At 33.5% G+C, this 27,559-nt stretch overlaps 1 protein-coding gene across 3 annotated transcripts; it reads left to right on the top strand.

Annotated features, from left to right (window-relative positions):
* The first annotated feature begins 18,614 nt into the window (after positions 1-18,614).
* On the top strand, positions 18,615-26,867 carry LOC111370412 (agamous-like MADS-box protein AGL104). 3 transcript variants are annotated; one of them, XM_022992103.1, is made up of 5 exons: positions 18,615-18,806; positions 25,643-25,703; positions 25,788-25,841; positions 25,946-25,964; positions 26,042-26,867. In XM_022992103.1, exons 2-5 carry the CDS (start codon positions 25,657-25,659, stop codon positions 26,288-26,290), a joined length of 369 nt encoding a protein of 122 aa, XP_022847871.1. In that variant the 5' UTR covers positions 18,615-18,806; positions 25,643-25,656; the 3' UTR covers positions 26,291-26,867. The 3 variants fall into 3 exon arrangements, with proteins under 3 accessions (XP_022847871.1, XP_022847870.1, XP_022847869.1); XM_022992102.1 differs by having other exon boundaries at positions 25,534-25,703; XM_022992101.1 differs by having other exon boundaries at positions 25,531-25,703.
* The last annotated feature ends 692 nt before the right edge of the window (positions 26,868-27,559 follow it).

Below are 27,559 nucleotides of genomic sequence, written 5' to 3'. Positions count from 1 at the left end.
TCGGTTAATACTAGATAAGGTTTCTCTTATTTCATCACATTTACTGATGACTATTTTGAAAATGGCCATGTATATTTGATGAAATTCAAGCATGATCTCTTAAAAGGTTCGTGAGATTCAAGTTAGAAGTAGAGAAACAAATAGGTAAAGATACTCTTACACTAGGATCTGATTGATTGAAGTGAAGAATATCTTAAAGATGAAATTTTAGAATATCTAAGAGAGAATAAGATTATCTTGCAGTGGACTCTTTCATATACACTGTATCAAAGTGGTGTATTTGAAAAAAAAAAAGAAAAAAAGAAATCGTAAACTATTAGATATAGAGAGATTAATAACAAGTCATGCAAATCTCCCAAAGTCGTTTTGGGGTCATGCACTAATTGCAGTATGTAGCACACTAAATCATGTCACATCTAAGTTAGTTAACAGGACTCCATAGAAGCCATGGAAAGGCAATAGTCCCAATTTATCTCATATAAAAGTTTGGGACTGTGATGCTTATTTGAAGGACATTGAATCGGATAAATTTGAGACTAAATCTGATAAATATATATTTGTGGGATATCTAAAATAGATATTTAGATATCAATTCTATTAACCTATTGAGAAGAAAGTCTAAGTCTCACGACATATCGTCCTCTTAGAGAAAATGTTTATTCTAGGAGAGGACAATAGGAGCAAAATAGAACTTAAAAGAGTTCAAAAGTCCACAAATATAGTTAATTAAGTAGATGAATCCGAGTTTGATTACATATCTGATGTGGGATATATTCTTGATCAGGAAGTAGAGACTCCTAAGGACATGTCAGCTCCGTGTGAATCTAGTAGGATCATTTGACCTTCAAGAAGGTATGAATCCATGATTACTAATCAGGCATTACTGATCCAGGATGATGAACCTACTAATTGCACAAAAACAAAGTCAAGTGTTGACTTAAAAAAGAGATAGCAAAAGGCTATGAAACCTGAAATGAACTCGACGTATGTGAACAAGTTTTGCACCTTGGTTGACCCTTCAGATGGGATAAAACCCACAGATTGTAAATAGTTTATAAGGAAAAGGTCGACATAGATGGGAATATCCATACATACAAAGCAAGGCTAGTAGCAAAATGTTAAGTTTTGATCTTGACGAAACATTTCGCCTTTAACCATGCTAAAGTTCATTCGAATTTTAATTGCATTAGTTGCATACCGTGACTATGGGTTAAAATAAGTCTCTTGAAACTGAAATCTTCAATTTGATGGAAAATCAAAATGTTTGATTTTATCAAATATGAAGATAAATTGTGTGTTTACAAAAGATAGTGGGAGTATTGTTGCATTCCTAATATTATAGGAAATGACATCCCTATGTTTCAATCGTTGATATAATGGTTGTTAAATGATTTATTCATGAACGATATGGGAGAAGCAACTTGATCTATAGAGATAGATCTAGAAGATTACTTAACTCATTCCAATCCATATAGATGAAATCTTGAGAAGATTTTATATGGAGAAACTGGTTTGCTCTTAAGTGGTGTGTTGGAAATATTCCAAACGTGAAACAATCGTTGGTTCCATAGCAGAAACCTAATACATGATTGCTTCAGAAGCAGAAAGAGTTGCAATGTGGATCAAGATGTTCATTAATGAACTTGGAGTAGTTCCTAATATTGTTGATCACATGTCATTGTATTATGATAACAATAGAGCCATCACGCGAGCGTCGGAACTAAGGTCTTATCAATGATCCCAACATGTATTAAGACGGTATATTCTAATTAGGGAGATAATACATAAAAATGACGTAAAGAGAAGAACGAATTTCCACAACTAATTGCAGATCCATTGCCAAAGAGTTCTCATAGTATAAACATGATCGTCATGTAGACTCTTATGATATTAGATATATAAGTGATTGGATCTAGTGTAAGTGGGAGTTTGTAAGTGTTATGCCCTAGGTCCAATCGACTTTTGACATAAACACCTTTTAATATATTGTTGATGGGATTTATGGCATATCAATTATTTAATTAATTAATATTCAATTGAATTAAATAATGGAATCCGTAGTTTCAAATCTTAGTAATTTGTTAATCACAAGGAGTCGTGATTGTGAGATACAAATTACATATGATTGGATCTTAAATCATTCGTGGTCATAAGTAATGATGAAATACGCATATCATTATTATAGATAGACTATCATGTGTGGCATTTCTTACTTGTGAAGTAAGTAGCTCCTCTCACGAAATAAAGTTTGGTGACACTTGAATGAATACATTGATGTTTTGTTATAGAACCAAACATTGAAAACTCGCTGAGAGATTCCGCATGGATAACTATCTAAGTGTCCGTAGTTAATCTCTAATGTTCAGTAGTGGAATTCGTCCTTTGACTTGAGGTTGTCATAGTGTCTTATATGAGGATAGTCATGCTTTGACGGTGTTGGATATTGCTCTTCCAAGGGTCATTAATACATCGTCGTTCGGGTATGTCAAGAATCATATGAGGATTGTGAATGACCAATAGAGGATTCGTCACTCTTAGATAGTAAGAGTTTATGATCTGCATTTCATTCAATTAAGTCAATAGCGAAATCCTTGGCCAAGGTGTACTTAAAAGTTGAAAAGGAGTTTTCAACTTATATTAACTTAATAGTCGTATGAAAGATATGATCGATAATCGAGATTGACACACTTCCATATCTCGTAATTGATCGAATCATATTGAGAAGGGATTATAATTTCATGGTAAACGAACGAGTTTGATTCTGTCATACCACGTGACATTTTTCGTCACATATATTGTCCTGACACATTGGTAGATGTCAATCTTGGATGGTGAGTGTGAATTGGTGATAAATTAAAAGTGATTTTAATTTATCAATTTTGATTAGATAAAAATAATATTTCATGTCGTTAGGCATCGTGATCGGAAACCTAAGGGGTCACATATAAAAGGAGAATTGGAAGATTGTGATTTTTCAATTAATTAATTTAGGAAGCGTTAGATAAATTAATTCACTGGGTTGCTTATTTATAAGCCTGAATTAATTAATTCATAGACCAAATTTAATTAAATGGGTTAATTAAATATTGGACCAGATTAGGCCAAGCCTGTTTGGGCTTATATAAATATGACTAGGGTTTTTAAAATTTGTAGAGAAAATTCATTATTCTTGCTAGCACAAGAAAAAAATCATAATCCTACAATCTTTTTCTCTGTATGGATCATCGTTGGAGACTGGACAATTGGACAGTTGTGGATGATAGATCAAAGCTGTTGGAACAAGGTACAATTTCTATCACAGTTTCTATCTAAATATAAAGAGATCCTTGGTGGGAATTGAAAATTATTTTATTTTCTGTCATAGTTTCTATCTAAATGCAAGGCTGCCGTGTGAGGATTAAATTGTAAATAAGGTGAGTTTTTTTTTCATTATTTATTAGTTTTGATTTAGAGATTCCTAGGATGACTTCCATGTCTATTGATTGATAGAGATAGTAGTATTTTTTTTTTTTTTTGAATAAGATAATGATATGATACAATCTTGAATAAATCCTTTTACATAGTACACCCCACTTGTGATTTGGACATATCAAATCAATTTTTTGTTTAAGATAAAACTTATCAACCACTCGAGGCTATACCTATATATAGGCATGATGGAAGAGCTTTTACAGACACAAGTTCATATACACTCATATGGCAGCAGAGAGAGAGAGAGAGAGAGAGAGAGAGGGGGAATAGTCTTTGAAATCAAGAAGTTGCATACTTAGAATATTATTGGCAGTCAATAATCTTTCACTAAAGCAGAGAAAAGAATTTTGAACGTACATTCAGATTTTTATATTTCAATAATGATGTAAATACTTTATGTGCAAGTGGTTGCTTTCATATACTTTTATATTCCATTAATTGTGTATAAATTGCCAGTAGACCTTCGGGATCGGCCTAATGGAATGTAAACTCTATCAGGTTCTTTATAACAAAATGTAAAATCCTTCGAGAATTCAAAATGACAAATGATGGGTGTGTCGCTTGGTCGTCGATATACCCCTTAAGAAATGTGGTATGAAGTGTTTAATTTATTGTCACATAATTGCCTATGGAAATTGCATGTATTTTACTAGTATTTTTATACTCACTCTTACAAAAATTTTGCAAGCTAATATGGGTTGGTTGGAACTGTGGCAGGATGGTGATGTGCCTGCCAAGTGGGTTGAAGGAAAAGGATAACAAGAAAAAGATACACTTCAAGTTTTCGTGTTCTAAATTTTTAGTTAGTTTAAATTTGTTCGAAGACAGGTTCTAAATTTGTTTGATGAATGTGTTTATTTTTATTTTGTTTATAGTTCCAGATTTTAGAAATTTCAGTTATTTCATTCTTAAGGAAATTTATTTTAGATTCCGCATTTGATATTTGAAAAGAAAATTTCGGTCATACCTAAAGACACAAGATTTATGAAAATTTAGGGTGTTACACAAAGGTTCTCCTTTACCACTGTAATTGTCCATAACCAAAAGGATGAATTTATTAGGGAATGGTTTCTCCTTGATCTCCCTAGATAATGGGAGGTGCTCATCATGGTCATCCAATTCATACGACCTAGTAGGTTGATCTGCATATTTCTCATCCAGTGAGGTGTTATATGAGGTATTGAAAAGGCTCAATCTTCCAACCCTCTTGGCGACTTTTCCTCCTATTCTAAGAGATAACCTTCTCTGAAAACCTTTCTCTAGCAGGTCTGCACCTGCGATGCTGCTTAAGTGGCCTTTCCAGCATACTTTCATAGGCTTTTGACACATGTACGTGGGTGTTATCAAGAAGAGTGCTATTATTAGTTTCATTTTCTTCAAATTTCTCTTGTACACTTGCCTTAGCATTTTCCATATTCATCTGCAGAGAATCATTCTCCTATTTCAATCCTTTTAGACTTTGGCCATCTCCTGAGTCGTTTTAGCAGTAGACATTTTCTTTCGCAAGCGGTGACACTGTAAAGGAGAGATTCCGGCTTGCGCTTCCACTAGAGCATCCTCTTTCTGTCTCTTTGTATTTACGTCACTGTCGAGTGGACAGTCGCTACATTCTCTGACTTTCCACTTTTGACGCTTTTTTCTCTTCCAGTTTCTCTTCAACTTAACTCATGATTTCAAATATTTTTACAGATGTAACAAGACGATGCCAATTTGTCGAAGACAGAAATATGATCAACAAATTTTATTCTCTTACCTATGATTTTCACTTCAAAAATTCACTACTATTGATGATTGAATAGGAGCAAGATGATAAATAGCTATCTAAGAGGTAGATATTTGAATTGCATGCTTTTTTCCTTCAAATGAGAGGGTATTAATAGATTTCTTCCGAGTGTTGGGTAGTTTGGTCTTTTTGGAAGAATGACAAATTTCGGCTCCTTGTTGGTTATGCTCTAACAGATTCAATGGAGAATCACGCTTTATTCATTTGCATACATTCCCTTTATTAATAGTCCGTGGCAAACCTGGATATGGAAAATGATTAGTAATTTTTAGGCAAGCCTTTTATCTCTTCGTTCCCCTTATGTGTCGCTTTTCACTTCACCAATAGCTAGCTAGGTTCACGAACTTCATTTCGAGGGTTAACAATTATGCTGGCGGCCTATATGGTCTCTCCTCACTCATGATTGTATACCTGGAGTATGTAATACATGTTTTATTTAAGTTGAGCCCTTGGCTTTGTTCGAGCCTCCATCATCTCGGAGAGACAGAATTGCATGTCATTGTTTTGTTGGAATCTGCATCATGGTGACATTCTCATCAGAAAAATATTGTATGTTAACGGCATTGTTAGCTACTGTTTGTGTTAAAATTATCACCATTTTTTATGGCCTTCAATTTTTTCTTTTACGAGTGTTTCCATTCGGCCAAACAACACGATATTCCATTCCTACGTCTTCTCAGATTTGCTTCGCTGTTTGATCCATTTTTACACATTTTCTCTGGCTTTTATTTTTACTCACGTGCTTTACTTTCCTATTTTGGTGTGGTTTCTCACGAACAGCATCAAGTTGTTCACCTCAAAAAATAGATTTTATTTCTTAAAACCAAATTATTTATTATTCTCAGCTTATCTGGAGTTTTTCCTATTTAATTTATTGTATTTGAATCCAATCCCTTTTTCTGTTCCAATAAGCCTCCTATCGAATCTTTGAAATTGATGTCTGATCCTGAAGAGAAGGAAAAGATTGAAAAATGAGTTTTTTTGTGACACTAGTTGAAGAGCACTCTATTTTCACGTAAAGGCATGGTGCACTAATATCAATATTCATTTGATAGAAATCACAATACGATGAGTTTGTCTTTGTCCACGGCTATCCGAGGCCTCTAAGCAAAAGATTTCACGAGATGAAGTGAATGTATAGTATGAAAATTGTTTGGAGTAATTCTTAGTTTAGGATATCAATGTGTGAGTTTTGATTTTGTAGCAATGTTCTATCTGCATAGGACCTTTCATCTTTAAGATTGAAAAATAAGGAAACCATCTAGGAAATACGCTTGTATATGTCTTTTGTTATGTGACTACAAAAATAAATCAATGATTCATCGATATAAATAATAATGGCTCTTATAAGTTTGATTTCTCTTTAGAAAATGCTCTGACTCAATATTAATGCTTGAGATTTTAAAAACTGGATTGAGCAGACGCTATAGAGATTAATAGTAAGAGCCTCTCAAAATCAGTAAACGTCTTTTCCGTTCTGGGAAATAGTGAGTTTTATTGAGATAAATAAACTTTGAAGTCCACTTGTGCTATCTTATTTGCCGATGAGTGGATTTTCAATTAATAATACACACAAGGACAGCATTGGGAGATAGTTCGAATAGCACTTTCTTCTTTCTTATTTTGTAAGTTGGTGTCTTTTTTTAACTATATTCAAAATACCCAAAAATGACAAGTTTATCGATAGCCAGATAAGAATCAGTAAAATTTGTGGCAATTGGGATATGCATTTTACAATGCCTCTGCTAAAGACAGATTTTTACGTGGTTCCTCTTTACATATTCTAATGTCTTTAATCTTTTTGGCATGTGTAACCTATAACGCCCCGAATTCTTGGAACCTGAAGTGTTGAAAATAATCGATCTTTTTTTTTTTATATTAAACAAAATAAGTTGTAAATTAGAAAGTTTTTTGGATTTTGAAACATATAAAAATATAATGGGAGGTAGTTATTCATATAAACTTAGGCAATTATGGTGAAATATGGTTTTGGAAAACATTTGGAGGCAATTTAGCAATTACGGATTGAACAACAGCGGAAGACAATTATATTTGGCCTAGCAAATATCTATCAAAAATTAAGAAATTTTTAAAAGGTCTAAAGCATTCATATATGTACCACAAATAAAAATTTGGGGCCTTGATGATAATGTTTGGAGCATGAAAATATAGCTCAAATATGCTGGACAGAAAACTTGGATACGAAATGACGTAGTTTACCAAAACGGGCATAACTTTTTCTCTAGATAATATTATAAGGTAATTCTGAAGGCTATTACTAGAAGACTCATAGACCTTTCAAAAACTACTGATTTCACTCTAAAATATTAATTTATCAATTATAAGTATTTACGAATTTACGTTATTATTTTCATTAAAAATCATGGCCCCTCAATAAGATTTTAATTACATACAATATCAATTTATCAATTCTAAGTGTTTAATAATTTACTTCATGTTATAAAAGAAATTACTATAGTAAATCTAATCAATAAATTAATTATTACCTTTATCTTATTTTAATTAATAAAAAATTAAATATTTTCAAAATTTTCAATTAAAGATATTATAGTATTATCTAATATTATTTATTATTTGACAAGTACGTGTAAAGTATAATACAATTTTCAAAATAGAAAAAATTGTGTCATAAATTATGTGATAATATAAAAAATATAATATATTATTATAATAAATCGGATCGAGTTGTTATCAGATCGGATTGATCTATATCTATATTCGATTCATTCAGTCAATGGATTATCAGATTTGAATCGCGATCGGGTTATCGAATTAAGATTATTAATCTATCTCTCGTTAATTTCATCGGATTCGAATCAAAATCCAATCCATTGACAGCCCTAATCCTATCCCATTTCGTGTTACTCATAACTCGAGAACACATATCTCTTCTTATCACCCACTATGCTTAATAGATAAGTCCACGGGATATTCCTCTATCAATCCATCACTTCTTCCAACTTACGTGGATAACAGGTCTCCACTTAATAGAAGTGATAAAAGTGCCTCTCGTACACTCCAACTAATCAGGCTCTCTTCACAGATAAAGGATTCTAAACATTTTATTACATCTCCACTCATAATCAAAATGTCACACTCCACTTCTCCGGTACAAACCATAATGTACCCTTAGGCATCTATACTCTACTTCACTAAAGGACATACAACATACTGCTAATGCATCCTATCCCACTAGTATACAAGCAATTATACCAACTAATCATATTACATCAAATTCATACAAATGCACATATCAAACACATTGAAATGTAGCATATAATCATGCAATAGAATTAGGCAATCACACACATGCAAAAATGATTACACACAGATGCACATGCAGTAATTAGGTTCACTCTCAATAAACGCCACTAGCATCATCACTCGACCCTAAAGCCAAATTTGCCTCACCTTTCAACTTGCCCTTTAGCTTATCTCTCTTCTTGAAACAGTAACTAATAAAGTGCACTGACTTGCCACAGTTGTAATACCATCCACCACTAGACTTGTTTTGTCCCTTGCCCTTCTTCTTACCACTCTCATCACTCGAGTAACTACTCGAATCATTACTATCTTGAGCTTTACCTAGATATATCTAATTAAACTTCATCCTAGTCCTCATCATATGTAACTCACCATTCTTCTTATCTTCTTTTCCAGTATTAATCTCCATCTCCTTACTCCTAAGTGAGTCTACGACAATCTCAGGTGTCAACATATCCCTACCATACTTAATTGCATTTTTAACTTCCTATATGAATCGGGCATGAAATTAAAAAAAATAATAATGACTTTATAAGTTTCAGATATCTTTTCGTCACAATTAACAATATCTGGAACAAATTTGTTAAAGATATCCAAATTGTCATTAAGATCCTTTGAATGATCTATTTTAAAACTGAAAAATGTCTCGAGCACGTACAATTTGTTAGGAGTGGACTTAAGCAAATATAAGTCTTCCAACTTTGCCAAAGTTCTTTGGTAGAATCAAGTTTTCTGACTTTGCTCAAAACAGTATCAGATAGGTCTAAAATAATTGAAGTATAAGCAACTTCATCCCGCTCTTCTTTTTGTGCTTCTGTTAAGTTTGAAGGAAATTTGTCATCTATGACTATTGAATCTTATTGTTGGATCAAAATACCCTTCATTTTTTGTAGCCAAATTGAAAATTCAACTTTCCCATTAAAAATTCCAACTTCAAAGTATAAAGACATTTTTTTAGAAAACAAAACTACCACATGCAAGGATAGGTCACACAAAGTAATCCTAAGGCCATAATATACACCGTTCTAGATTCCTAGTATTTCGTAAGATTTGCGATCTTAGATTAAGGGAATGTTCAAATGAGTGAAGTCTAGGTTTTCTAAGAGGATAATCAATGCAACACAAAAGTATGTTAACAAAATTCAAATTTTCACGCAATGCAATCAATTAAACATGGAAGCAATTGCTAACTTGCAATTAAAACCAACACTTCAAATAGAGCCTATATTCCTAAGTTCCTAGCACAAGCAATGTTACCCCTTCACGGTAACAAAAATCCTATTATCACCCCTACACGATGACACGATAATGCTGAAATTTAAATTGAGATAAGCCAACATACCAAAACGGACCAATATGAGTCCGTAAATTTTGAGAACTGCAAATTTGTTACCGTAGGACCGTTACTATTTGCCCTAATGTCAACAGCAATCAATTGAGCAAAATTATATCCCTAACACATAGGGGCAAAATCATCCAAGTTTTCAAGCAGCACCCAAAACTGAAAACAAACACCACTGCAGGGTCATCTCATTATCCGAAGGAAATTGCCGGATGAGACTGTTGCTGGAGGAGGTCCCAAGCTTCCACATGTGTCGTCACTCCAGTCATGCGCCACCTACCCTAGTGCACCTCGATCTGCTTAACACGCAGGTGGTCTTTGTTTGTCCAAAAGGCAAGCGGTTTCATTAGAAAACACCCAAATAGATCTGGCAGAAAATTGAAAAAACTAGACAATTTCTAGTTCGATTTTCTGCCAATTGCTAATCATTTTTGGGCTAGAAATCCACCAACAACCTGGCTTTGACACCAAATGTTGTAGAATGAATCTCCACTTGATAGACTCTGGGCTCAGATCAAACTTACAAATCAATATATCAACCAACCAACCAAAACTTCAAACCCACAACTCAATCCACTTACAGTGGCATTCCTCTTTTCTCACCCACAAAGAGACAACAATATGGCGGTGATTGCAAGCCACAAAGGCAAAGAGAAGACAAGAATAAGCAAGAACTCGAAGGAGTTCACAAGCCACGTTTTCTCTGTTCTCACACAAGGGGGCAAACACATGACTTCTTGCAAAGGGAGAATGATATATATATAGCTTTAGGTATAACTTCAATTTGGGCTAATACACAAAGATTGGGTCAAGACACAAAGTAATGGGCCAAGATATAAGGAAGTCCTCCTATAAGTGAATTTGGGCAAGGTAACATTAAAACCAATTAAGTTGCAATTAGTGGCCCAACTTGTTTTTGGGTCGAGTATATGAATTGATTGGTTGATGAGTATTTCACTCATCGGCTGCGGTTTATGAAATATAATCCGACATTGTTTAACATAATTGCTCAGGATTTATTGGGTATCAAAATACAATAGTTTCTTCATTCCCCTTGTGTGTTTCTTTTCACTTCACCAATTGCTAGATAGGTTCGCGAACTTCATTTCAAGGACAAATAGGCCGTTGCCTCTAAGGTCTCTCCTCACTAATAATTGTATGCTTTCCCTCCCTTACGTGATGGGTCAATAAGTGAGTTTAGCTATGTGATGGGAGTATGTAATATGTTTTATTTAAATTGATCCCTCGGCTCTATTCTAGCCTCCGTCGTCTAGGAGAGACAAATTGCATGTCATTGTTTCATTAGAATCTACCTCTGGCAAAATTCTCATCAGCGAACTATTGAATGTTAATGGCAATGTTAGCAACTGTTTAAGTTAAAATTATCACCATTTCTGATGACCTTCAGTATTTCCTTCTTCGAATGTTTCCATTCGTCAAAACAATAGGATATTTATACCTATGTCTTCTCTGATTTTCTTCACTGTTTGATCCATTTTCACACATTTTTTCTGGCTATTATTTTTATTCACGTGCATTACTCTCTTATCTTGGTATGATTTCTCACAAACAGAATCGAGTTGCTCACCTCAAAAAATAGATTTTATTTCTTAAAACCAAATTGCTTATTATTCTCAGCTTATCTGGAGTTTTTCCTCTTTAATTTCTTGTATTTGAATCCAATGCCTTTTAATATTCCAATGAGCCTTCTATCGAATCTTTGAAATTGATGTTTGATCCTGAAGAGAATGAAAAGATTGAAAAATGAGTTTTTTTTGTGACACTAGTCGAAGAGCACACTATTTTCACGTAAAGGCATGGTGCACTAATATCAACATTCATTTGTTAGAAATCACACTATGATGAGTTTATCTTTGTCCAAGGCTATACAAGGCCTCTAAGCAAAAGATTTCAAGAGATGAAGTGAATGTATAGTATGAAAATTGTTTGGAGTAATACTTAGTTCAGGATATCAATGTGTGAGTTTTGATTTTGTAGCAATGCTCTATCTGCATAAAGAAACCATCTAGGAAATACGCTTGTGTATGTCTTTTGTTATGTGACCACAAAAATAAAATCAATGATGCATCTTGTTAAGATGTAAATAATAATGGCTCTTATAAGTTTGATTTATCTTCAGAAAATGCTCTGACTCAATATTAATGCTCGATATTTTAAAAACTGGATTGAGCAGACGCTATAGAGCTTAATAGTAAGAGCCTCTCAAAATTAGTAAATGTGTCTTCCATTTAGGGAAATAGTGTGCCTTATTGTGATAAATAAACTTTGAAGTCCACTGCGCTATCTTATTTGCCGATGAATGGATATTCAATTAATACTACACACAAGGACAGCATAGGGAGATAGTCCATATAGCACTTTTTTCTTTCTTATTTTGTAAGTTGGTGTCTTTTTCTAACTATATTCAAAATACCGAAAAATGACAAGTTTATCGATAGCCAGATAAGAATCAGTAAAATTTGTGGCAATTGGAATATGCATTTTATAATGCTTCTGCTAAAAACAGCTTTTTACATGGTTACTCTTTACATATTCTGATGCCTTTAATCTTTGTGGCATGTATAACATGTAATGCCCCAAAATTCTCAGAACCTGAAGCGTTGAAAATAATCGAACTTTTTTTTTTATGTTAATCAAAATAATTTGTAAATTAGAAAGTTTTTTGGATTTTGAAACATATATAAAAATATAATGGGAGGTAGTTATTCATATAAACTTAGGCAATTTTGGCGAAATTTGATTTTGGAAAATATTTGGAGGCAATTTAGCAATTACGGATTGAACAAAAGCGGAAGAAAATTATATTTGGCCTATCAAATATCTATAAAAAATTATTAAATTTTTACAAGGTCTAAAGCATTCATATATGTACCACAAATAAAAATTTGGGGCCTTGATGATAATGTTTGGAGCACGAAAATATAGCTCGAATATGCTGGACAGAAGACTCGGATTCGAAATGACGCAATTTACCAAAACGGGCATAACTTTTTCTCTAGATAATATTTTGAGATAATTCTAAAGGCTATTATTAGAAGACTCATAGACCTTTCAAACGCCACTGATTTCACTCTAAAATATCAATTTATCAATTATAAGTATTTACGAATTTACTTTATTATTTTCGTTAAAAATCATAGCCCCTCAATAAGATTTTAATTACATACAATATCAATTTATCAATTCTAAGTGTTTAATAATTTACTTCATGTTATAAAAGAAATTACTATAGTAAATCTAATCAATAAATTAATTTTTACTTTTATCTTATTTTAATTAATAAAAAATTAAATCTTTTCAAAATTTTCAATTAAAAATATTATAGTATTATCTAATATTATTTATTATTTGATAATTACGTGTAAAGTATAATACAATTTTCAAAATGGAAAAAATTGTGTCATAAATTATGTGATAATATAAAAAAAATAATATATTATTATAATAAGTCGGATCAAGTTGTTATCGGATCGGATTGATCTATATCCATATTCGATTCATTTAGTGAATGGATTATCAAATTCGAATCACAATCCGGTTATCAAATTAAGATCCTAAATCTATCTCCCGTTAATTTCTTCGGATTCAAATCAAAATACAATCCATTGACAGCCCTAATCCTATCTCATTTCGTGTTACTCATAACTCAAGAACACAGATCTCTTCGTATCACCTACTATGCTTACTAGATTGATCACTCGAATCATGTCTAACTAGTAGGTCACGATAAATTCTAAGTCCACGGGATAATCTTCTATCATCACATCACTTCTCCCAACTTACGTGGATAATGGGTCTCCACTTAACAAAAGTGATAAAAGTGTCTCTCTCACACCAACTAATCAGGGTCTCTTCACAGATGAATGATTCTACACATTTTATCATATCTCCACTCGTGATACAAATGTCACACTCCACATCTCCGGTACAAACCATAATGTACCCTTATGCATTTATACTCTACTTTACCAAAGGACATACAACATACTGCTAATGCATCCTATCCCACTAGTATACAAGCAATTATACCAAACAATCATATTGCCTTAAATTCAGGCAAATGCACATATCAAACACATTGAAATGTAGCATACAATTGCGCAACAGAATTAGGCAATCACACACATGCAAAAAAGTATTACACACAGATGCACATGCTACTAGGTTTACTCTCATTAAACCCCACTAGCATCATCACTCGACCCTGAAGCCAAACTTGCCTCACCTTTCAACTTGCCCTTTGGCTTATCTCTCTTCTTGGAACAGTACCTAATAAAGTGCACTAACTTGCCATAATTGTAGCACCGTCTACCACTAGACTTGTCTCGTCCCTTGCACTTCTTTGTACCACCCTCATCACTTGAGTCACTACTTGAATCACTACTATTTTGAGCTTTACCCAGATTTATTTGATTAAGTTTCATCCTACTCCTCATCATATGTAACTCACCATTCTTCTTATCTTCTTTTCCAGTATTAATCTCCATCTCCTTACTCCTAAGTGAGTCTATGACAATCTCAGGTGTTAAGGTATCCCTACCATACTTAATTGTATTTTTAACATCTCTATATGAATCAGGCATGAAATTTTTAAAAAATAATGACTTTATATGTTTCAGATACCTTTTTGTCACAATTAACAATATTTGAAACAAATTTGTTAAAGATATCCAAATTGTCATTAACATCCTTTGAAGGATCTATTTTAAAACTGAAAAATCTTTCGAGCAAGTACAATTTGTTAGGAGTGGACTTAAGCAAATATAAGTCCTCCAACTTTTGTCAAAGTTCTTTGATAAAATCAAGTTTTCTAATTTTGCTCAAAATAGTATCAAATAGGTGTAAAATAGTTAAAGTATAAGCAAGTTCATCCTACTCTTCTTTTTGTGCTTCTGTTATGTTTGATGGAATTTGCCATCTATGACTATTGAAACTTATTGTTGGATCAAAATACCCTTCATTTTTTGTAGCCAAATTGAAAATTCTCATTTCCCATTAAAAATTCCAACTTCAAAGTATAAAGATATTTTTTTAAGAAAACAAAACTACCACATGCATGGATAGGTCATGCAAAGTAATCCTAAGGCCACACACCGTTCTAGATTCCTAGAGTTTCGTAAGATTTGCGATCTTAGATCAAGAAAATGTTCAAACGAGTGAAGTCTAGGTTTTCTAAGAGGATAATCAATGGAACACGAAGGTATGTTAACAAAATTTAAATTTTCACGGAATGCAATCAATTAAACACAGAAGCGCCTATATTCCTAAATTTCTAGCACAAGTAATGTTACCTCTTCACGGTAACCACAATCCTATTATAACCCCACACGATGACACGATAATGCTGAAATTTAAATTGAGATAAGCCAATTTATCAGAACGGACCAATATGAGTCCGTAAATTTTGAGAACCGCGAATTTGTTACCTTAGGACCGTTACTATTTGCCCTAATGTCAACAGCAATCAATTGAGGAAAATTGAATCCCTAACACATAGGGGAAAAATCATCCAAGTTTTCAAGCAGCACCCAAAACTGAAAACAAACGCCATTGCAGGGTTGATCTCATTATTCGAAGGAAATTACCTGAAGAGATTGTTGCCGGAGGAGGTCCCAAGCTTCCACACGTGTCGTCACTCCAGTCATGCGCCACCCACCCTAGTGTGCCTCGATCTGCTAAACATGTAGGTGGTCTTTGTTCGTCCGAAAGGGAAGTGGTTTCATTGGAAAACACCCAAATAGATCTGGCAGAAAATTGAAAATACTTGACAGTTTCTAGTTCGATTTTTCTGCCAATTTCTAATCATTTTTGGGCTAGAAATCTACCAACAACCTTGCTTCGACACCAAATGTTGTAGAATGAATCTCCACTCGACGGATTCTGGGCTCAGATCAAACTTACAAATCAATATATCAACCAACTAACCAAAACATCATACCCACAACTCAATCCACTTATGGTTGCTTTCCTCTTTTCTCACCCACAAGGGGACAACAATATTGTGGTGATTGCAAGCCACAAAGGCAAAGAGAAGACAAGAATAGGCAAGAACTCGAAGGAGGTCACAAGGGGTAGCCACGTTTTCTCTCTTCTCACACAAGGGGGCAAACACATGACTTCTTGCAAAGGGAGGATGATATATATAGCTTTAGGTATAATTTCAATTTGGGCTAATACACAAAGATTGGGTCAAGACACAAAGTAATGGGCCAAGATATAAGGAAGCCCTCCTAAAAGTGAGTTTGGGCAAGGTAACATTAAAACCAATTAAGTTGCAATTAGTGGCCCACTTTGTTTTTGGGTCGAGTGTATGAATTGATTGGTTAATGAGTATTTCACTCATCAGCTGCGGCTTATGAAATATAATCCGACACTGTTTAACATAATTGCTCGTGATTTATTGGGTATCAAAATGAAATAGTTTCTTCGTTCCCTTTGTGTGTTTCTTTTCACTTCACCAATTGCTAGATAGGTTCGCGAACTTCATTTCAAGGACAAATAGGCCGTTGCCTCTAAGGTCTCTCCTCACTAATGATTGTATGCTTTCCCTCCCTTATGTGATGGGTCAATAAGTGAGTTTAGCTATGTGATGGGAGTATGTAATATGTTTTATTTAAATTGATCCCTCGGCTCTATTCTAGCCTCCGTCGTCTAGGAGAGACAAATTGCATGTCATTGTTTCATTAGAATCTACCTCATGGCAAAATTCTCATCAGCGAAATATTGTATGTTAATGGCAATGTTAGCTACTGTTTAAGTTAAAATTATCACCATTTCTGATGACCTTCAGTATCTCCTTCTTCGAATGTTTCCATTCATCAAAACAACAGGATATTTATACCTACCTCTTCTCCGATTTTCTTCACTGTTTGATCCATTTTTACACATTTTTTCTGGCTATTATTTTTATTCACGTGCATTACTCTCTTATCTTGGTATGATTTCTCACAAACAGAATCGAGTTGTTCACCTCAAAAAATAGATTTTATTTCTTAAAACCAAATTGCTTATTATTCTCAGCTTATCTGGAGTTTTTCCTCTTTAATTTCTTGTATTTGAATCCAATGCCTTTTTATATTCCAATGAGCCTTCTACCGAATCTTTGAAATTGATGTTTGATCCTGAAGAGAAAGAAAAGATTGAAAAAGGAGGTTTTTTGTGACACTAGTTGAAGAGCACACTATTTTCACGTAAAGGCATGGTGCACTAATATCAACACTCATTTGTTAGAAATCACACTATGATGAGTTTGTCTTTGTCCAAGGCTATCCAAGGCTCTAAGCAAAAGATTTCATGAGATGAAGTGAATGTATAGTATGAAAATTGTTTGGAGTAATTCTTAGTTCAGGAGATCAATGTGTGAGTTTTGAGTTTGTAGCAATGTTCTATCTGCATCGGACCGTTCGTCTTTATGATTGACTAATAAGGAAACCATCCAGGAAATACGCTTGTATGTCTTTTGTTACATGACCACAAAAATAAATCAATGATGCATCTTGTTAAGATGTAAATATTAATGGCTCTAATATGTTTGATTTATCTTCAAAAAATGCTCTGACTCAATATTAATGCTCGAGATTTTAATAACTGGATTGAGCAGATGCTATAGGGCTTAACAGTAAGAGCATCTCAAAATTTGTAAATGTGTCTTCCATTCAGGGAAATAGTGTGCTTTATTGCGCCAAATAAACATTGAAGTCCACTTGCGCTATCTTATTTGCCGATGAGTGGATATTCAATTAATAACACGCAAGGACAACATGGGGAGATAGTCTGGTTAGCACTTTTTTCTTTCTTATTTTGTATGTTGGTGTCTTTTTCTAACTATGTTCAAAATACCAAAAAATGATACGTTTATCGATAGCCAGATAAGAATCAGTAAAATTTGTGGCAAGTGGGATATGCATTTTACAATGCCTCTGATGGAAACAGCATTTTTTTTTTTTTTTTCCGTCAGTATATAACATGGATCCTCTTCACATATTCTAATGTTTTTATTCTTTTTGGCATGTATAACGTCTTCAAATAATGCTCATTTTTCTGAAGAGTTATTAACTGTCCAGAATATATAACCTGAGATTCTTAATTGTTAATAATAAAAATTTCCTAACAGTTTTAACATTTTAAATTAAGCCCCAGTTTGAGTCTCATTTTTTTGTATAAAAATGTGTTCTGGAATAGTAATTTTTTGGAAAATGTGTTGCATACAATTAGAACTTTTTTCGACTTACGTGTAAAATTATTTTATTTGAGAATGTGAAATTGAAAATAAATTTTGAAATAACGAGTTTTTTTTTTTGGAAAAATGGAGGCCAAATATATAGGCTAAATGTCAAACATGGTTAAGGGCCAAATGGAGTTTTTAGGTTCAAGTTTGGCCACATTTATTTATTAAAATTGTGCATGTGTCAGCATTTGCTGAAAAACAAAGTCAACAAACATGTTGGCCTGTTATGAGTTTGTCGAAATAAAAATTTGAAGTAGATAAATATGTGTTCTTTCTAAGAGTTGCTTATAGTGGTCCAACATTAACCATTTTGACACGTTCCTACTTTTAAACTAGTACCTCAAACTTTTTATCGATTCAAATGGGAACAGTCAAACTTGGATCGAGCGAGTTCGATTTTTAAGAATGATAGAAATAAAAGCAAAAGTTGACGCATATGCCATCGAGTGACCTCACAAAATTTTCTTATTTTTAAAACGAAAAATTCTTTAATTATAGATGTTGACCTTACTCTGCTCTCCGCTTGAACAATACAAGAAGTTCAAAGAAGATCCCCAAATAAATACCGTTCTTTTCCGATCTCTATTCTATACCGAGGGTTTGCCATCTTTCATCTCCCCATCTCACCGACGTCGTCCACCACTCCACCTCTCTTCTTCTCAGCATCTCGACTTCAGGTAAAGTTTAATAATTTTAGAATAAAATATGAATGTGCCAACTTTAATAGAAATTTCTGTTGGTGTTAATTGATGATGTGAGTTGTCTGTATTTTGGCCTGGTTCATTTCAGTTGAAGAACCAGATACTAAATTTGCTTGTTTTATTTTTGACTAATTTGGTTATAATTTAATATTTCCAAAATAAAAGATTAGGGCTTGGATCATGACTATCAATTAGCAAAGTAAATATTTATGTCATAGGAAGTGGCAGTGAATTCCCAAAATAGATTTATCACTCCGTTAATATGATGCACATCATTATTGGAAGAAGTAATTATTCGTTTGCATGCCCAAAGTTTTGCATGCACTTAAAATAAATGTAGCATATTAAAATCTCAATGAAAGTTTTGACTTCTTAAAATTGCAATTTAGTGAAGGTTTATAGTTTTTCTTCTCTAGCTTTTGGCTACAATTAGCATTTTGGCATGTTGTACAATTACATGTCATTACCATACTTGCGATTTGAAGTGAGTTCCGACAAATGATCTGCTCTATTCTTTTCATTTGTTGGTGTAATGAGCTTTTTTTTTTTTCCTTAATTCAAATCGAAAATAAAGAATTTACATTATCTTATTCATGGTTCAGTCATTAGTGAGTAATACTAGTTTCCGGTTTGTTGAATTTTTGGATGTTTCAAATTTCAAACTTTAGTGGTGATTGTTGATGAGTCTCTATTGATGGATGATTGATCGTTTAATTTCTCGGAAGTGAACGAGATCGTAAACAGGTAATAAAATAGTAAGTAGAGTTCAAATTCACGAGACTGTGTTCGACCGAATTTAAATTATTTGCAAATTTAATCGAATAGCAAACTATTTTTGTGAGTTTTCTATATTAATATCTAAAGTATCAATTAAACTAGTGAAAGTAAGTAAATTTGTTTTTCAAATATGTGAGATGCATTGCTAAGATGTCAAATTTCCCTTGTTATTCCATGTTTTAGTTTAATAATTGAAGTGATAATTTGAAATCATTTATATTTTTCAATGTTCCAAATTTAGTTGAAAGCCTCTTTCAATAGCAATCAAATATATTCTCCTTATATGACCATTCTATCTTTCGATGAAAGATACAAGCATGATAAATGCATTAACAAGTGCTAGAACACCTATTGAAACCATATAATGCATAGAAGGATATCTTTATCCTTTATCGAACCTTACAACATTATACTGTGCTTAAATGGTATTGTCTCTCTTGATAACAATAAAAATTATAATAAACATCCACAAATCAAGCCAAATTAAAATCAAAATAATTAATTAAAAAATAAAAATATCACAGGGTTCATCTCATCCTCGTAATGTATAAATTTAGTCTAATATATTTGTTAGGAATATATGTAATTGGTAAATCTGTGACCAAGGACCAAAATGTCAAAATTGTAAAGTCAAGGATCAAATTGTCAAAATTGTAAGGTCAAGGACCAAATTGTCAACGTCCAATAGTTCAGGGACTAGAGTTGCAATTAACCAAAGTTTGTAGGCTTGGTCTAGGGTTGTGTGGGATGCCTCGAAGATGCAAACGGCGCGGTGATTTTGCTAGAGTCACGCCATGACCTCGCTCGAGCGGAAGACACGTCGCTCGAGCGACCATGTTATCTAGCCAAACCTAATTTTAAACGCTCGCGAATATTTGACGCTCCACATTACCATGTGTCGACCTCTATAAATACCAAACGTCCAATTCGTGTTCATTAACCCGAATATACACATTGAAATCACTTTGATTATTTTCTTTCAAATCCTTGGCAACCTAAAATCAAAATCCTTCTTCTCCAAGGATCACAAGCCAAAAACCTTTCATAGTGTTCATCCAAATCCATGGCTTGTTGAGTAAAAACATCAAATACACAAACACCAAAACACCTGTTTCTCAACTCCAATTAAACTTCCAGAAGATCATCAGTTTGAAGATCCGGGAAGGACTTGCTTGAAGAGCTGGAGTGCGTAGCGATTCACGGGAGGTAGAAATTGTACAAGGCTGGGATTTAGCACGGAGCTGCAAATCCAGGAGGGTCTTGATTTCATACAGCAAGGAGGTCAGAAAAATTGAGAGGGTCAATTGAGTCTGGCGTGCTGTAAGTTGGTTTCTACATAGTGGATCTCTACTGGCTTGTGCCTAGAGTTTTTCCCATATTGGGTTTCTCCGTCAACATGTTTGGTGTGTTTTTACCGCTTTAATTTATTTACTTGTCAACGGTAATTCAACATAAGTAGATAAAGCACGTGAATTAATCTAGACTAATTATAATTTGTGTGACTTGTTGCATGAATTGTTGAAAAAGTTTTTAATTCCGCAAGAACACCTATTCACCCCCCTCTAGGTGTTAGTTGGGTCGAACGATAAGTTTTTCAATATTGAAATTACAAGAAATGATATTTAAGTGAAAAGATATAACTCGAATTTTTGATAAATTGAGAAGATGAAGACGAATATTGAAATCTTGAAACTCTTTAATTTTTTGATGAATCTCCACTTTCGCCCAAAAACTAAGTATGAATTTTCACTTGATTGACTTCTTGCAAATTTCCTTTAACTCTCTCACAAACTTACTAATTTTGTCTCCTTTAATGTATGAATTGATAGAATATTAGAGTGTTTTAGTATATGAGAGGTGTTTTTTTCATATGAATGCCCATGTTTTGTATTTGTAGTGGTGAAATTAGGTCAAAAATCGTGCAAGAAAGTGAATTTCCATGTATAATCTAGAATGAAAAAGGAAACTGGCTGCGATCTTATATTTTGGCCTGGCTGTCTCCTAGTAGGAAAGTGGGCACTCATCCTAAGCAATATTTTCAGCTTTTGTTTTTGAAACCACAAGTCCGGCAGTCGCCCGAATTTATAACTAGGCAATCACGTAGTCATAAAATCATTCAAACTTTGCATTTTGGTTCTCAAATTCGATTCTTGATTGTTTTAATTCATTTTCTCTTGCAATTTTGGTCAATTTCATCCAGTTGAGTCCGTAACATCTTCAATCTTCGTTTCATGGTCCAAACAACTATTGAAATCCTTGCAATTTAGTCTCCATACTTTGGAATTCACATTTTTAACCAATTTTTGCATCTTTCTTTCAATTTATCCTTCAACCATTGAGTTTTACCTGTATAACATAAAATACAATAATTTAAGATATATTTTGTCAAAAGAACTACTAAATATCGTTATTTTAGGCTTCGAATAAATGTATAAAATACACTTATCAAACACCCTTAAACTTAAACATTTGTTTGTTCTTAAAAAAAAGTAAAACCTAAATAACAACATACACGTAAGCAAACGGAAATATTTTGTTAGATAATCTAGCTTTTTACCTCATAAATCAAGATCTCAGTGTTAATTTTACAAACATGCTTCAAAGTCATAATACCAAACATATATCCACACTTCCAATGCAAAACCAAAGTGTGTGTGTGGGGAATTAAGTAGTCAACCATGAATCTACAAGTTACTTCAACCTCCGACCCTCTGTGCTCAAATATACCATTTCATCTCTATTATGATTTACAAATTACATGCCACCAGTTTTCTTCTTTTCACTCATTCCCAATGTATAATCTGAGGTTGAATTTTTCACTACTATCCTCAACCTTTCTAGTTCAGGTGGACGTCACTACTGCAAGTCAACAAATCAATGAACAATGATTCTTCAATTATTTGTTTACTTTGACCTCCAAAATCCAACTAAGCTAATTATCTTTTGTTAAAAGTAAAATTTTCTCAAACAAGTGTTTGGAGTTTGACCAAGGCATTTAGTGATTTTTTTTAATTTTTTTTTATGCACTTGCTTTTTTTGATTTTCAAAAGTTCTTTTCTTTTTGTATTCTCTCTTTTAAGTTTTTTGGATAACCCATATAGCAAGTTTTAGGTCGATAACTCTCAAATCAGATGATTTAAGGCACAAAATTCTAAACACCCTTACAGGCATAAGAACTCAAGTAAAAAAGGCTTGAAAGAGAACAATATTTTTTTAGTTCAATTGTTTTCTAAACGACCCTTGTATTGAGTTTTAGGCCGATATCTCTCAAGACAAATGATTTAGGGCACCAAATTTTTAGATACTTTTGCAAACACCAAATCCCAAATTAAATTATTATTTTCATGGTACCTATTAAGAGGAGAACAAAACAATAAAAAGAGTCAAAATTAGTTATTCTTTTTTTTTTTTTAATGTTTAAACTCCAATTTCATGTCACATGCATATTTCAAGTCCTTTTGAATCAATTAATGTTTTTCTTTAACTTGGTTAAGTGTTAATAATGAAGATGTCTCCCAAACTGATCTAATGCAAACTAATAATCAAAATAAATATATTTGCAATTTAGTACAAAAAGCAAAATAAATAAAAGGGATAGGAAATTGAGCCACTTCCCAAAGTGCTTGATTTATAGTCTTTAGCTAGACTATATGGAGGAACAGATCATGGTGGTTCAAATAGTTGTCTTGAGCTATGCACTACTTGCGATTTACAGCCTTGCATCCTCCTTTTGTCCTCTAGACTTTGAACCCTTCATTCTTCTATTGACTAAGGCTTCCTTGATTTTTAGGCTTTGTCTTATTTGAGCCTTGTTGCATCTTTTCAGTAATATACTTGCACTCCTCTTTAGCTTTTTTTGCTAAAATCTTCTTGTAATGGGTTCTCGATAATAATGTAGATCATGAACTTCTCTTACTTATCATCCAATCTCAATGTCAGTTCGTCACTTCACATTCCATGATAACTCAAGTTATTGACAAGAAGGATCTACCTAATATAAGTAATGTCGAATCACATGGCTTCTCTATATCTAAGACAACAAAATCAATCGGAAATATGAACTTGCTAACTTTAATGAGCATGTTCTCAACTACTCCTCATAAGTATTTGATTGATCTATCTGCCAATTGAAGGGAAATGGATCTATCCTTCAACTCTTCCAAACCTACGTTCCTTTAGACAAAAAAAGGCATTAGGTTTATACGTACTTCCGAGTCACATAAACAATTAAAATTCAAATAATTTCCTATTGAGCAAGGTATTTTGAGACTCTCTGAATCTTTTAGTTTAGGAGGTAATGTGTTCTACAAGATGGCACTACATCCTTATTTAACTTTATGGTCTCAAAATCTGTAAGCTTTCTATTTTTAGATAAGATCTTCTTTAGAAACTTTTTATAGTTTGGTATTTGAGATATAGCTTCAATCAGTGGGATATTGACATGAAACTTTTTAAAGATGATAAAGAACTTTGCTAACTGTTCTTCTAGCTTCCTCTATTACAATAACTATGGGAAGGGTATTTGTAGATCATATTATCTGACATGAGCAGTTATCTGAACCTTCAGATCCTCTGGTACTTTTTCTTTCTCTGATTCTATACTCTGCTCAAATCTCTCCAAGTGATCCTCTGTCGTAGAAGACATCTTTTTATTCACTACCACCTACCTCGTTGTATCCCTTCTAGCATGGGTATAATTTGCTTTCCTTTCTATCTCTTAGATTCTCCATTTCAAGTAACTTCTTTGTTGATCCTAATTGTCTTATCTCAAATTCCTTAATAAGTTCAACTTTAACTTTTCTTATCTCTCGTTTATCTTTGGCTGCTATCAACATATCATCAACATATAAGATTATGTGAACAAATGATCCATCATCACTCTTCATAAATAGACACAACTATCATAACTATCTCTTTTGAAATTATGAGTAGTCATAAATGGGTCAAACCTTTTATACCACTATTTGAGCAATCATTTCAGGCCATAAAGAGACTCTTTCAGTTTGCTCGCATAGTCGTTCTTTCCTTCAACTATAAAATCCTCTGGTTGCTATATATAGATGTCGTCATCAAGCTCTCCATGTAACAATGTTGTCATCATATCCAACTGTTAAAGCTCAAAATCATGCATGGTTAAAATACCAAGCAAATCAAGAATTAAACTATACTTTACAACTAGAGAAAATACATTTGTGAAATCTACACTCGGATCCTGACTGTAGCCCTTTGGAACTAGTCGTGCCTTGTATCAAGCTTCTTCAACTCTTATTGTACCTTCTTTCTTTTAATACCCATTTGCAACAAACAACTTTCTCATCTTTAGATAATCTTACTAAATCCCATGTGCCATTCTTATGAAGCGATTCAATCTCATCAGTCATCCATATCATGACGAACTTTTATTTTTCTTTGGGGAGATGGACCGTAAGAAAAGTAGAGCTTGCTTAGCACATACTTTTGGCGTGATAGGTTCGCAAGAGCTAAGCATAAGACCACAATTTGATGACATATGATCCGTTATTTGTTTTACACAATCTTATCCTCTAGTAACCAGTAGGGAAAATTTGTCTATAGATTCCCATGCAATTTACTTCATTTTATATTCGGTTGGGATTTTTAATAGATAAAGAGCTGCATATCTTCCCCCTTTTTTTAATACAGGATCATGAATTGAATTTCTATTACAGATTATCAATTGCTTTCCAAAGAAATATAAGGAAGACTTAAAAGTAAGCTCTATATTGATTGTGACCTTGAAATTTCTAGATTTCATAATCATCGTAAAAGAAAATTGTCTTTATTCTCAGCATTAAATTCTGACTTTTTTCCCCCTTTTTTCTCTCTCTTTTTCCCACTCAACGGTGAAGGACAAACTAATTTCTTTCTTTCAATTCTGCTTCATTTCCTCTGCATGGGTCGCAAGAAGCTTGCAATGAAGAGGATTGAAAACTCAAAATTCCGTCAAATAGCATATGCAAAGCGCAAGGATGGAATTGTTAAGAAGACCAACGAATTGTCAATTTTGTGTGACACAGATGTTGCCCTTATAATGTTTTCACCTACTGGCTGTTTAACTACTTTTCCTAGCAATGGAAGGTTGGTATGAGTACCCTATAGAAAAGAGTACTTGATTATGATTATTCAAAATTTTGATCCATAATTTTTTCCCTTTGGCTTTAGGGTTGAGGATACCTTTCTCCGTTTTGTTGATCGTCCTGACGAACAAAGAGGAGGGTATGTGTTTACTTGTATGATGAATAAGATAATTGTTGAAGTTGTTGAATCAATGGTTTCCGTTTATACTTTCTTTATTTACTAACCCTTGTTAATCTTTGCAGACCTATTCGGAATGAAGAGGTGTTCAATATTTACCAGTCTTTCTCCTCTCTTTATCTCTATTTTCTGCCAACTTATTATGACATTTGTGTTTGTAGTATTTGTCTCGTAGGCTCAAGCAGTTGAAGGTCGAAAGAGAAACTCTGGAAAGAGTTGTAAAGTATTTCTATCCCTCTTCTATTTCTCCCTCCCTGTGCATGTCTGTTTTGGTACATACTAGTATGATTGTAGTTGGCTCTTTTCTTGCGAGTGTCTGTTCATGTGTAGATACATCTGTTCTCAAATTTGTAATTGTAGCACTAACTTTTTCCCCCGACATTTTTCTAATGAGACCTTTTTTTGTATAATATGAACGATTCACTTCGTGATGATTGATCGACTTCAGTATTGAGGTAACTTTCTTACCTTTCACTTTTAAACGACTTCTCTGCCAATCAAAAATGATCTGGACTCAACCTTAAATCTGGAAGTTTGGAAATTGACGACTTAAAAACATATGAAGAATGTACGGAAGAACCTGTAGTTAGTACAAAATTTATTCTTAACAATTGAATCAAATTTGTTGAAGTTGAATATCAAACATTGTTCAGAATGAGTAAATCTAGGTTGTCGCATTGTTATTTATTCAGTTAAAGTAATTCTATTAGATTATATACATTGTTCAGAATGAGTAAAGCTATTGGAATGGAAAATTTTATTTATTCAACTAAATTAATTTCATAACACACCACGGTCATGCCATCGAGTGGATGCTGCGTGCCTAAAATGTTCACAAAACCTTGCTTTCTCGTGCTTTATCCAATACTACCTTGAATCGTCTTATCTAAAAGCCTAACATATTAAAGAGACAAAGAGATGACACATTTATTTATTTAAATATTGTCTTTAAGAAATCCATTAGAGAGCTTTAGATTGATGATTCATGCCGTCTTATTATGTTTTGCATTTCGGCCTGTTTCGCGCGGGTTAAGTCGCTAACAATTAAAAGGGATCAGACGATTGTGTAAGGGACGAAACATCTTGAGACAAAGTCCCAAAAAGGGGTGTTCTTTTATTGGCGATGAACTTTACAATTGGGAATGAAAAACAACGTGCCTCCAAGGGGCGCAAGTACACGAATTACAGAAAGAAAGATGTTTAAGTCTAAAAGCTAAGGAAATGAAAATTACATATTCTCTGTTCGAGAGTTTTGGATTCGGTCCTTTGTTTCTGCGTCCTTTCTCCCTTTTATACCTCATAGACGATCTCTTTGTGATTAACTACTCTGAAAACTGCTTGATCGTCCTATAACTACCCACTTTCTTTGTAGTGGCCATTTTGTCATGAAACTGCCTCTTAACTGCTGCCATTATCTTTCATCGTTCAACCGCTTTCGATTGAATTCCTTGAGTCATGGAACGTGATAAGGCTACTTTAACAACTGCCTTGATAATTGCATTCCTTGATAACCACGATGCGTTATGTTTGTTGATACCTTGGGCGACTTGAAGGTTTGGGCGAGAGTAGAATAACAGCTCTGGGCGACCGTATGACACTCCATTCGTTCAGATTCTGAACGACTTGCAAACTTGGGCGATGGCGTTACCGCACTCTTGGGCCCCTTATTTGGGCCTTCA

Source organism: Olea europaea, chromosome 21, assembly GCF_002742605.1.
Source record: "Olea europaea var. sylvestris chromosome 21, O_europaea_v1, whole genome shotgun sequence".
NCBI lineage: Eukaryota > Viridiplantae > Streptophyta > Magnoliopsida > Lamiales > Oleaceae > Olea > Olea europaea.
The sequence above is the reverse complement of the archived record's forward strand: the minus strand, read 5'-3'. Positions and strand labels throughout refer to the sequence as shown.

Bases quoted from the DNA above. Each gene is read 5' to 3' on its own strand.
- LOC111370412 (XM_022992102.1), top strand. From the start codon at position 25,540: ATGAAGAGGATTGAAAACTCAAAATTCCGTCAAATAGCATATGCAAAG. The intron at 25,704-25,787 runs GTTGGTATGAGT...CTTTGGCTTTAG, and splicing joins ACTTTTCCTAGCAATGGAAG to GGTTGAGGATACCTTTCTCC.